A 14,006-nucleotide genomic window follows, 5' to 3' on the forward strand; every position below is an offset into this window, starting at 1 on the left:
AGATATTTAATCAGGTATGATTTGGACTAGCCAGCCTTTGGATTCTATGGCTATAATTATCTCTGATTCTATGGCTATAATTATCTCTAAAGGCATTTCCAGTTCCAAAAGGGATGCTCCAATACCAAGCTCTCCCATTGGCTAGAGTTTTCTCATGAATAAAATGGGAATAGAATTTCTCGTATCATGAAGTTGAAGGGAAGAGTATTCAATAACATTAAAAACTGTATAACTAATGAATTATCATCTTATTACCAGATTGGAGGGAAGCACTTTCTTTTGCAGATGCAAAATACATGTAAAAAGTGAACAAGATACAATTGTGAAAGAACACTACTGTGCTGTAAGAAATGATGAGCTCGATGATCTTAGAAAAACATGGAACAACTTGCATGAAATGATGAAGAATTAAATATATAGGGAGTAATAGTAAGATTGCTTTAAGACAACTTTGAGTGAATAAATCATTTTTACTATTATAAATATCCAAAATAACTATAAAAGATACATGAAGGAAGACATTATCTGCATGCAGAGAAACAAATGATTAATAGAAGTATGTATAACAATGACTTCACATACACACACACACACATACACACACTTTTGTGTCTAATAGTAGCGATCTCTAAGATGAGAGGACAGAAAAAATAATGAAATTTATATAATGATTTTATTATACATAAATATTTGTACACAATAGATTTACAGTTTCATGTGCAATCTTTTTTTTTTCTTTTACTATATTGTATTCTGGAAGTGCTTATTTTATCCCATAAATTCAAAATAAAATAGATTAAAAAAAAAAAAAAAAGTAAACAAGTTACTACTATGTAGCTCCATGGTCAGAGGGTCACTTCACCCACTGCCAATGGAGTCACCACTGTTGAGAGGAGAAGTTTTTCTTAGTTCTGAGTTTTAGTACTTAGATGACATTTTTCTAGATAAAGTGTTTAAAATGGCAATTTAGGATTAATTGAAATAGGACTATTAGTAGAAAAGGTCAAACGCATTCCATGGCTAAATAGGCTTTTTGTGGGCCTCCTTGGGAACTTCACAACCATTTATAACAGTTTCTTTGGGAAAATGCATTGTGAGTTTCCAAACAAACTTCAGGAACACAACTTATTTGTAAGAAAAGAACTGCCTGTACTCTTATGTTTTCTAACTGAGTCAATGCTTGGGGAATGTTTTAGAGTTTTATTTTGTTTTATTTTTTTTATCTTTTCTTAGGAAAAAAAAGAAAAATAACTGAATATAAATTAGCCCTTATAAAACCCTCATCCCACCCTTTTAACTTCGTTTACTGTGGCTAAAACAGAAGCTTGTAGTATTTCTTTTAAGTGAGGGCATTTCACGGATGTTCAAGACATTCAGGCTGCAACTAAAGTTCATTTCATTGAACAGAACCATTCATTTCACTGGCAAAACACCAAGAATGTTTCCTCTGGATTGGAAGATAAGAGTCATTCTGTACTACCACTTAGCTTTATTTTTATTTCCATTTCTCTAGGCCTCTAGACATTTCCGTGAGTAAGAGGAAAAAAAAAAAAAAAAAAAGAGTCCCCATTTTCCATGCCAATGAAACATTCAATGAAATAAAAGATAACATTTTTCTTTGCTTATGTTTTTTTCTGAATAGTATGTCATTCAGATATAACAAATGGGAAAAATTCCTACCTGCGTGTTTTTCTTTTAAAAGAAAAATCATTCTTATGGAGAAAAGGGCAAATTGCCTTTGTAATATTTATTTAACAAGGCCAACTTTTAACCTTAAAATAGTTTTAAAAAGGAAGAAAAAAATTTAATATGTACTTTCCCCAGACACAGAATATTTTCCAGTTTCACCTGGATTTTAACTCTTCATTTTCATACCTGGGATTCTTTATTGTCATTCAATCTTGCCATATTTACTAAAGAATATGCTATTATATAAGGCATCTGAAAAGCCAAAGAATTAGGAACCAGACATTGTAGGGTATATTTGAGATTTAAAAAAAAGATGAAAAAGCAGGGTTTATATTTGATTCCAATGATACTCCTACTTATATTTGGCAGTCCAAGAGATCCACAAATCTGTACTATCATCACATGAGTAATGGAAATGAATTTATAAAGAGGAAGACATTTCCTAAGACAAACCCTTAATCTTTGTAGGTCTCAGTATGTAAAATAAAGGAGTAGGAGTGAGTGTTCTATTAACTTCTATTTCAGATCCCACCAAGTGTTGAAGCTACTGCAGATAGATGCCTTTGAATTAACAAGGTTGAGCCCTACCTGGTTAGCTGAGCCAACAATATAAGTGTTTTGACTTTAAAGATCTATAGATTAGCCATGACAGCCAGGACTCTCTGTCAATGTCTCTACCTGAGAGAAAATTCAGAGGGAGATAGATTTAGAAGTACAAGAGACCTTAGAGATAATTTAAGCCAACAGCCTTGTTTTATAAAGGGTTCAAGCTGTGCCCAAGGGAACAAGTCATAAATGACAGACATGAGATTCAAAACCAGTTTTATTGATTCCCCAATTCATAATGTTCAGTGAAGATGAATAGGCAATTTTCAGAGGAAGAAATCTAAGTTATTAATGGTTTTGTGGAAAAAAAGTTACAAATAATAAATAATTAAAGAAATACAAATAACAATTCTAAAGTACCAGCTCACACTCATTAGAAATGGCTAAGATGATAGAAAAAAGAAAAATACTGGAGGCGCTGTGGGGAAATTGTGAAAAGTGATTTGGAACTATGCCCCAAAAAGTTACTAAAGTAGGTTTACATGCCAAGGAAATCAAAGAGAAAAGAAAACGACTCATATGAACAAAAATATTTATAGAAGCTTTTTTTTGGTATGGCAAGAATTGGTAACTGAGGGATGCTAATCAGCTGGGGAATGGCTAAAAAAGTTATCCATGATTATTGTGATGGAGTGCCCCTGTACTCTAAAAAAAAAAAAAAAAAAGAAAGAAAGAAAGAAAAAAAAAAAAAGAAATCATTCAGAAAAACCTTGAAGACTTGTATGAACTAGTGTAAAGTGAAGTGAGCAGAACCAGAAGGGCCAGTTATATAATAAAAGTAATATTGTTAAGATAATCAATTTTGAAAGACTCAATGATTTTAATCAATACAATGACCAACCATTATGGAAAAGTATTCATGATGAAACATGCTATTCACTGAGAGTGAGAAAGCAGAGGAACTTTGATTACAAATGAAGGACTCTCTCTCTCTTTCTGTGTGTGTGTGTGTGTCTTTCTTTGTCTCTATATCTACTCCCTTCTTTATTTTTTGTCCTTCCTTTCTTCCTTCCCTTCTTTTTTTTTTTCTCATGATTAACACAGGAAATTGTTTTGTCTGACTATATTTATGCTTGTAATGGATTTTGTTTTTCTTGTGCTCCTGAAGGGTAGGGGAGTGGGAAGGAGAGACTTCAGAACTAAAAATAAAGTTGGATTAACAAATCATATTGTCTTGACTCCAAATAGAGCACTCTTTCTGTAGCCTCATCCTGCCATTCCACATAATCATCAGCTAGACTAAAGAATGCTAAGATGTCCAGAGTCCACATAAGGAAGAAGGTCTGGACTAGCCCCTGACAATTCCTATTCCCCTTGAAAAGAGAATCTTCATTTCTGGGATAATTAGTGAGTTCAGAAGAAAAGGGCCTTGAAAAAGAACTATAAAAATTATGGAGAATCTCTAACTTCCTTTATAAAAAAATCCCATGACCATAACTTTCTACTAGCATATCAATTTTCTCTGAATTTGCTACTATCTACCTAAGTTTTTATAGCTGCTTCTCACTGTCACACCCCAGTTAAGATCTTTCAGAAGTCCCTCACACCTGCATACTTAACACACAAAACCGCTGGAAAGGAGCCAGAAATAAGTTCCCAAGTGGCTTACATTCAGGCTTTTGTGTTCTCAAAACTAATGTCTCCCTTCTTCATGACTCTTAGTAACTGTTTGGCAGCGTTACACCTCTTCTATCCCCCACCTGTTCAAGCTTTTTGTACTGCTCCGTCAGTTTCTTGTAGAATGGAGTCATTCACCTGCATTTCAAGGCCTCTCTCTTTCCTTAATTGATTTTTGTTTTCCCTCAGGGTTGATAGCAGGATCTACAAAAGTTACATAAGATCTAATCTTCATTAACATTATACTTTCTTATTGCTGATGGGAACCCACAGCATCAGAAATGCTTCAGATCTTCTCATTTTGTTTGAAGGAATTCACGCATGGCTTCTTTACAATAAAATGAGAATGCTTCCTAACTAAAAGAATAAAAGAATAGCTGCTGAGGATCTCTATACCACCAAGTAAAGAGTTCCATTTTTTATTTGTATTGGGGTCTTAAAAGATCAGTCCATTCTTATTTTCTATTATTTTCCTCCATGAACTTTCTAACCTTCTACAAAAAAAGACGATCATCTCCCCCACCCCCAAATACAAAGTTTCATTAGCTTTGTCAAATGATCCTCTACCTTTTCTCTTGGTAGACTGAATTGCTACTCAAACATTAAAATTCAAATAAAATGGCAGCTCCCATATACAACATGATGGTGATAACTATCTATGGTTAGAATATTACATTTTGTTCTGTACTTCTATAACATGTTTAATAATGTATGTAGTGATCATTTGTGCCTTATGAAAAAAAATGATAATGATGAGTCAGTTGGATGGCTCAATGAACAAAGCACTGGATTTTGAATCAGAAGAACTAATTTCAGATCCATCCTGACTCCCATGCTTATTAACTATATAATAATGGGCAAGAAATTTAAGTTCTCAATCTCAGTTTATTTCTTTAAAATAACACCAACCTCATAAGGTTGTGGTAAGGATCAAAGGAGTTAAGCTAGGTAAAGCACTTGGCAATTCATAGATCTATGATCATAATCATTATAAAAATACAACATAATTATTTTCCCTACTTGAGCGTAAGTTCTGTAAACAATGGAGTCATAGATAAACTTTACATAGCCTCTGGTACCTGACACACCAACTAACAAATATTTATGTGCCATGTACTATGTCAGGTCTAGGAATGCACAAGTAAACATGGAAAAGTCCCTGCTCTCAAGGAAGTTACATTCTATTATGGGAAGCAGTACACACATGCAAGTAAATGTACATGTAAATGCACGTCTACTGAATCCACCTGAGTAAACTGAGCTGGAAACAGTCTAGGGAAGATATTTCTGCCAACAGAGTTTGGCCACAAAGAGCTCTTCCAAATTCAATTTTTTCAGCTGAATACTCTCTGGAACAAGGAGTGCCAACCATGTGGATTTTGTGGCTATATAAAGAAGACTAGAACAAAGTGACTTTATCCATCTGAAGACAAGGCTGAACTAATAGGCAGAGAGAGGCAAGAGTTGTTTATCACTAGTCTATAAGTTAGAGTTAGAAGAGACCTGAGGGAACATAAGAGTCCAACCCTCTTAACTTTGTACACACTGAAATGAATGGCCAGTGTGACTTGGCCAAGGTTCCACAGAGAATCCAGTGTTTCCTTCTTGGGGGTGGGAGCCAGATTATATGACTTCTAAGATATTTTAATTAAGCTCGAGTATTCTATGAGTCTGATTTAAGATAAATCAGTGAAATAAGAGTTAAGTCCATTATTCTGAAGATGATCTGAGAGGCACCAGCTCTTGAAAAAAGGGTGAAGCTAATTTTTCATTTCGTCTCTCTCTGTGAATCTCTTGAAATCACAGCTCATCTTCAGAGTTAAGTTTAAAAAGCTTTTCTCTGTGCTATTTAAATCACCATGATTCCACTTCAAATTCCATACTGAATGTACCCATTTCCTTTCCCTTTCCCATGACTGCTGCATAACCGTGATTTTAATGAGGCCTTAGTTCATAATCTGTTTCAAGGAAAGCATCACTTCAAGAACCTCTGCTCAATTCCTATTTTAACCACACATTCTTTTAAAAAACTGAGAAAAAAGTGACAGTGGAATAAGGATTGGGAATGCTAAACCATGTCCTGCCATTTAGACAAGAACAGCTCTTCCTGCTATATAGAGTATGTGTGCATATATCTATGTATATGTATATAGAGTTGTGAGTTTTATCAGCCACTGGAAGGAAACTATGACTGCTCTTTAAAAACACATCTAACATATGAGTACTAAGCCAATGAGGGAAAAGGTCCATAAGCTTCCAAAAAGGTGCCTGAGAGCCAGAGCAAGAATTGTTTTCTTAGAAAGCTTTAGTCTCAAGTGACTCAACTGGCTGATGGTTAGACATGAGCCAGAAATAACAATGGAACTAAATAAAAATAGGTCCTTCCTGATTGCCTACTAAATTTCCAAATTTTATACAATTTAACCCGATTAAGTTTAATTAAATTTCCACTGGGCTAAATGATCCTTGATATGATGTTTACCAGATGGGACTGTCTGGCATGTTCACTAGGATGTCTGCCCCTCCTTCTCAATGTTGTGTACATTCTAGTTGTCTTGGATTGAAAATAACAAAGCAATGTGCTTTAATTTTAATTGAAGGGGGCTACAGAGTGCACTAGCATCCAAAAACCAAATATCTAGCCTTCTGTATCAAAGAGCTGGTATCTGTCTCTGGTTCTGGTAACCAATGTTGCTAAAATTGTAGACTTTGAAAATTAGCCACTCTCTCTGAATATGTTAGAATTAGCTCAAGTTAAATGATTTAAAATACTGATGTTTCGATGAAATCATCAGTCTCTAGAAGTCAATGAACAGTACTGATTGTTATTTGGATAGATGATTCTATCACCCAATAATTAGGGCTTTTAAGTCTTTTAGAGGAAAAAAAAAAGGCAAGTGAAATATGGGTATTACTTCAGAGACCTTAGTACTAATGTAGTTTTTTTTATTTTAAAGATGTTCATTTTTTTTTTTTTTTTTTGTATTGTTCCTTCGGATCAATCAGCTTAAGTACTTACTATTTGTACCACTCTCAGGGAAGTACTTATGGTTGGTTATTCAATTGTTACAATTATGTCCAACTCTATGGATCCATTTAGGGTTTTTTGAAGAAGATAATGGAATAGTTTGACATTTCTTTTTCCAGATCATTTTATACTTGGGGAAACTAAGGTAAATAAAGTAAAATAATTTGCCCAAAGTCCCACAGTTTGTAAGTGTCAAAGGTCAGATTTGAATTCAAGAAACTGAGTCTTCCTGACTGCACAACTGATATTCTATACACTGTCTACTACCTGTCTGATACTTGGGGATTACAATTCAAAACCAAAATTGGCCTTTCCCTCAAGGTGCTGACATTCTACTAGAGGGATACAATATTTACAGAGGAGTGAGTGAGTAGGTGTGTGTGTGTGTGTGTGTGTGTAAACAATGTATAATGTGTTTGGTTTAAATCAACTAAAACTAATTTTATTAGTGTAGGAACTCAAAGGAAAGAAACCTTCTTTATCAATACAAGTTGCTACCTGTTTTGCAATTTATTAGCCAAAAAATTTCTTAGGGTACTATGTGACTAGGTGATTTGTTCACAGTCAAGGGGCCAGAATGTTTTACAAGGAGGATTTCAATTCAAGTTTTTCTTAATTTAAGGTATTCATTACCCTGCACTACAGTACACATACAAAATAAATATAAAATGACGTATGGGTACAGATTAACAACTGGTGGAATCAGGAAGTTTCTTGAAGTGGATTTAATTGTTATAAAAGGTGTAGTTTAGGAGGGAGAGTACTGCAAAAATGGAAAGTGTTGTAAAGCATTAACATAATGGCTGGCACATAGAAAGTACTCAATAAATACTTATTCCCCACCCCACCCCAAGACACAAAAGCAAAATATCCTAAAGGATGCATATAAGGATTAGCAAACAGGCAAGTTTGTTTGGAACATGGGATAACTGATAGGGAATAATATACAACCTTCTTGGAAAAATAGGCAGATTGTGAATAAGTTCCAGAGGAGTTTATATTTTATTCTAGAATCAACAGGCAAGCATTGAAGCTTCTTGAGCAGAGGAGAAACATGAGATCTGTCCTTTAGGAATATCAATTTGACATTTGTGTGGAGGAAGGACTGGACAAGGGAAAAACATGGAGGAAGGCCAAATAGGAAGTTATTATGACATGCTGGGAGAGTGGGAATGACAGCCAAGACTGAAGTAGTTAGTGTAAATAGAGAAAAGACAAATGGGAAAAGATTGAAGTTCAATCTATAACACTTAGTGTCTGACTAGATAATGAAAGGATAAGTCCAGATGACGAACTGAGGATGACTCACAATTTATGAACTATGGTAAATGAAAGAATTGTCTTCCCTTTGACAGAAATGAGGATTCTAGGGGAAAGGTTGTATTTAAGGGGAAATATAATTAAGTCTGTCTCAGACATGTTGTATTCGAAGTTTATATAGAACAGCCATATCAAATAGGCAGTTGTAAAAGGAAGACTAGATCTGAATATTTGAGAGTTATCCACACAGACACTATTAGCCGAATCCATGGGGCTTTATGCAACTGATGAGTGTGGCTAGAAAAATGAGACAGAGACTACATTTAGGATCCACAAAAGGGACCTGGTCAATGAATTCAAAAAGGAGGTCTAACAAATACAAAAAAATAAAAATCTTGACAGAACAATGTCAGGAAATCAAAGGATGAAAGATCATCCAGAAGGAGAATGTGGTGCACACAAACTCTGCTGAGTTCAATAAGGATAAGGACTAAGGCCATGGGAATTTAGAAATAATGAGATCACTGATGACCTTGAAAAGATTGCTTTCAGCCAAATGGTAGGAATAGAAGTCAGACAACAAGGAAGTGAGGAGGTTAAAAAGTTGAAGCAAAGAATACAGGCAACTTTTCTGTTTATGTCTGGTAGGGAAAGGAAAGAGATATGATACAAAACTGTTTTTAAAGACAGGAGTTGACTACAAGTTTGAAGGCAGCAAAGAAGGAATCAGTTGACTAGGAAAGCCTGAAAATTAGAGAGGAAAAAAAAATAAGGAAACAATTGGATCAGGACCACGTGGACTAGGATTGGCAATGGCAGAGAAAGGATAACTCTTACTCTAACTCTGGAGCCCAAAAGGAAAGAATCAGACTACTACTACTATGGTGGATGGAAGCTTGAAGACAAGGGAATCTATGACTATTGTTCTCAATTTTTCTTAGTGAATTATTAGACAAAGTGTTCTTTTAATTTAAAACAGAGAAATAATGGCATAGATGGTACTAGAAATTAAGAAAAGGTTTATAATAGTTATTTTAGGATATTCTGTAGAAAGCTAAATAGAGAAGAATAAATAAATAAGTGTGCAACAATGAAAGAACCAGATAACAAATTGGTAATGTATCCAGTCAGTACCATTGTCTGACTTCCTCCATCTTTGATCAGCAGCATATAACCAGAAGTACAGAAAGAAGAAGGTGGCAGTAATCCAAGGGGGGGGGGGGGGAATCTAGAAAGGGATCAGCAGTTGTAGGAAACTGGGGCAAGAAATTCAAAGGTGGAAGATAATCTCAAATTGAACAAGTTAAGTAAATATAGGAATTTTGAAGCAAGTAAAGGCCAGGAAATATCCTGTGAAATAGGGAGAAGCAGAATGAATTTGGGTTCTGTACTAATATAAATCAATCTCTCTCTCTCTCTCTCTCTCTCTCTCTCTCTCTCTGTGTGTATACACACACTCACACACACACACACACACACACACACACACACACTATATTATTTTGGTGCTTTTAGTAAACTGAAGAAGTACAGGGGAAAGGGCATATTCCTCGGAATAATGCTTTTAAATAGGTAAAATAAAATGACATAGGATTATAAAGGTAACCAATTATATTGGTATATAATTGACATTTTTTTAAAAGAGTACACATTTCATGGAACTTGGGTGAAGAATGCCTGCTTTAAAAGAATCCTGACAACAAAAGTATGTATATTAAAACTGAATCTGAATATGCTGGCATGGAGGTCATAAATTCAAACATCACGTTTGTGGGTGTATTTTCCCCCCTATTTCATCAATCACTGCACACTTGCTATTTATTTCTCTTCATAAAGACTGTTCAAGACAAAGGGACAGAAGACAATGCATATGTGGGATCCTATAGTTTCCCAAACTTCTAAAGGAGAGAAAGAAAAGAACAAAAACTTGTAAATATTTTGAAAAGTTCTGAATTTACAGAAAATTGGTGGGAGGGTCATGGGAAGTACCAGTAATATAGAAAGCTATATCTCTCTTCTTCTATGGATTTCTCACTACCTTTATTATCAATTAAATGGAAGTAATTACCCACCTGCCCCCTGTTTTAGAAGCTCAGCCGCAGAATTTGCAGCTGTTTGTGGAGAATTTTCTGCCATTTCTTCCAATGGATCTGTAAGAAGCAAGAAAAAGTGAATAACTACACAAGATGAACAAGATTTATAGTGACACAGTTTTTAAAAATTCAAGAGAAAAACACCCTGGGGCAGTACAACTGTCCTAGCATGGGTCTCATGTCTGAGATTTTGTCTTGGGGCAAACATAAAACATTAACTATGGATATTAAAAACTTTGAGAATCATAAAATTAAGCCAAAAGGGACCATGGGGATGATCACTGTACAATATTCTCAAAGGGAATATTGAGGAAACTGAGGCTCTTTTAAATAAGAATAACAAGACTATTCATTGCCCTACCATTTAGGCTTCAAAAGGCTTAACAAACCACTCAATTAATTCATTCAACAAGTAGTGCTTGTTAGAAAACTTTATTTTATATGCCTTTTAATTTCTACCTGTTGTTCCTAGTGCTGCCCTGCTGCCCCTTGTTGCTATGCAGAGTAATTTTATTCTCTCCTACAGAGGCTAGACCTTACAGTTTTTGAAGACATTTATTGTGTACTACATCAATCTTCTTTTTAGGCTAAAAATCTAACTCTTCAATCATTTCTTTTATGAACCTCATTATTTTTGTCTTTTCCTAGTCTAAAAGCAAAGTTCATTAGCCATAAATTAAACTTAAGTCCCTGTGGGTTGCATATTGATTTAGGAAATCACATATTAACATCACCTGTACTCTAAGATAGTTTAATTTGTTAAAATATTTCCCTATTGGGGCAGCTAAGTGGCACATGAGTAGAGCACCAGCCCTAAAGTCAGGAAGACCTGAGGTTAAATCTGGTCTCAAACACTTAACACTTAACACTTCCCAGCTGTGTGACCCTGGGCAAGTTACTTAACTCCAATTGCCTCAGCAAAAAAAAAAAAAATTCCCAATTATATATGAATCTGTTGGGTTGTACTTTGGGAGTTTTGTGGGGGACAACATGGCCCCAATATACATGTTTAACATCCCTGCTCTAGACTCCTCCACTTTTATCAATGACCTCATAAAATGTATACTGAAATTAAAATAATGAAAAGACCACAGTTCAGTGTAAACATTATTTCTCATTTGAAATGTATCCTTGCAATTTCAAATTATGTTAATTTTTCCTCACCCTTTTGGACATCTGTTTCTTCATATATAAAATGAGGTCAGACTAGCTGGTTTTGGGGGGCCATTCTAGCTTTACATCTATAATCCTACACAATGGAAATGACATAGTGATGTGGAGAGAGCTTGTGATAATCAAATTCTCCAGATTCTGTTTTCACATAAACCGTTCAACTGTGTACCCCATTCTGTATTTGTATAATTGCTATTCTGAATCTAAAATGCAAGACATAAATGTTATCTCTATTAGATTTCACTTTCTTATTTTCAGCTCAGAATTTAACTACATTTTGGAGGAAAGCCATAAATTTTATTTTTCTAAAATATGTTTGCTGCTGCTAAAGTAGTTGTATTTTGGGAATCAAAAGTGAAGGTCAGCACACTGAAGAGAACATTACATTTCTGAACAAACATACCTCTGTCTGGGATGAGGAGTTTGCATGGCAATGCCAGAGGAGTAATGGAATGCTGATATACCAAAGCTGTCAAACTCCCTGAAAAAAGATAAAGTTAAGCAGGGAGAAAAGAAGGAAAGAAGGTACGGAAGAAGGGAGGGAAAGAGATACACAAAGAGAAAAAGAAAAAAAGGAAAACAGAGAGGGGAGGAGACAGAAAAAAAGACAGAAAAACAGAGTGAGGGAGAAAGAGATAGAGAGACAGAGAGAAACAGAGAGAGAGACAGAGACAAAGAGAGGGAAAGAGAGAGGGAGATGGAAAGAAGAGGGAGAAGGGGGGGAGAAAAATATTTCAATTTGTATCTGATAGGCAAACAAACCAAAAATTACCAGCCCTCTCAAAAGAAAACAAGCATTTTAAAATATCTATATTACTGGTACAAATTCTCAATTTTAGTATCTATTTATGAAATGAGTAAATTAGTAAAGATTTTTTTCCCAATTAAATGAGTTTCTAAATCTAAAATATAATGGAGACTAACAAGACATCCAAATTGTCTGCTGTGGACTCTCTCACCTTTTAGAACTGACTTAGCTCTGGGACTTAATAGGTGGAGACTAGAAGCTAGGAAGGAAGAAATTGGGGACAGAAAGAATAGGCAGCAAGAAGAATGTCAGTTTTTTTTAAATAAAAATTTAAGATTCTGTGATAGAAGAAAAAAAAATGTATTACCAGTAAAAATCTGCTACATCCACACAATCAGAAAACCCTAACCTAAAATGTCAGATGTTCCTATACCTCCAAGAATATAATACTCATATTAGTTATTTTTTTCTAGCAAAGAAAGATGAACTTGGTTAGGTTTTATTTGAGATTTTAAGACAATTAGAAATTGGTCCTTTTTGAGCTGAGATACAAAAGTTTGTCAGGAGCTAGATGCTTTAATCAGGAGAGATTACGAGTATTCACTGTGCTTTTTGAACATCTCAATTACTCCCAACCTTTTGAACATATGCAGAAATTTAGTTAGATGTAATGAGAGTATAATAGATAAAAAGGCAGCAATATTAAAAACATGATTTTCAGTATCATCACCATCATCAAGAGAGACAGACCCTGCTTGAAACAGTGAATAAAATGATACTACCTACCCCACACTATTTGTCAACTGAGATATTTTCATCTTTGGACATTTGACTCTAATTGTTAGGAATCTAAAGGATTGTTTGAAAAACTTTTACTCTCTTTTCTTTCCAGTGGTCTAAATTCTGTCCTCTGAGGTGAATAAGAATAAATTTAATACCCATGGAACAATGGCAGTGCTAATCCTGAGCACAGAAAAAAGTAGGAATTCAATCAACCAGCATTTTAATATAATTCAACACAAAGAAGTAAAGTCAATATATAATATGCTTTTAATACCAGCAATGAATAAACACTAACAATCATTCTCTGGCAAAGATTGCCCTCCCAGTCTGTTTCTATCTACAGTGCTTTGTACTTTGGTAAGGAGAAGGAAAAGGAACAAGATTTTGTGTCAGACACTCTGTGAGGTGTTTATCTCACTTTTTCAATCGCTTATTAATTTGTCTCCTTGTACTGGTCAGAACATTCATCCAACATGAATAATTAGGAATTAGATTTTTAAAATTCAACTTCTAACAGTTACAAATACAGTAAAACTAGATGACATGACTAACACGTAGACTATATAATCCTGGGTATTTGTTATATTAACAGAAAACTGAACTAAAATAGGGGAATTCTGCATTTTTTCAACACAGGCAACTTATTTATATACTAAGTATGTCTTGAGGCTGTTGGAATGTAGGGAAAAAAGTTTTTAAAGTGACCATTCATAGCAAGGGCATTTCAAGATCTGGACAATACAAATTGACCCAGGAAGAAAAATATCACCATAGCATTATTTGTAGATTTCCATTTAGAAACTATAGTGGTTCTCCCTGTGTTTTTAAATTTTTTTTTTAATTTTGAGAATAGTTTCTCAAGGAACTTACCAAAATATGGTTCATTTGGACATCCTTTCAATCGTACTCCCTTAGAAGTACACTCAATCAAAAAGTGCCTGACGAGTTCATTGGCCAAATCTCCAGCTGAAAAAGATTGGGGAAAAAAAGAAATCATTAAATGAGATAC

At 34.6% G+C, this 14,006-nt stretch overlaps 1 protein-coding gene across 7 annotated transcripts in view; it reads right to left on the reverse strand.

Annotated features, from left to right (window-relative positions):
- TNS3 (tensin 3) overlaps positions 1–14,006 on the reverse strand; it is a 455,488-nt gene that overhangs the window by 9,691 nt on the left and 431,791 nt on the right. For all 7 annotated transcript variants that reach the window (XM_074283576.1, XM_074283574.1, XM_074283580.1 and 4 more), the window contains 3 exons: positions 13,868–13,963; positions 11,870–11,947; positions 10,273–10,350 (listed from right to left, as the gene is read on the reverse strand). In XM_074283576.1, coding sequence (XP_074139677.1) covers positions 10,273–10,350; positions 11,870–11,947; positions 13,868–13,963 — 252 coding nt within the window. The remainder of the gene's footprint in view (positions 1–10,272; positions 10,351–11,869; positions 11,948–13,867; positions 13,964–14,006) is intronic.

The sequence above is a fragment of the Sminthopsis crassicaudata genome, chromosome 1, assembly GCF_048593235.1.
Source record: "Sminthopsis crassicaudata isolate SCR6 chromosome 1, ASM4859323v1, whole genome shotgun sequence".
Lineage (NCBI taxonomy): Eukaryota > Metazoa > Chordata > Mammalia > Dasyuromorphia > Dasyuridae > Sminthopsis > Sminthopsis crassicaudata.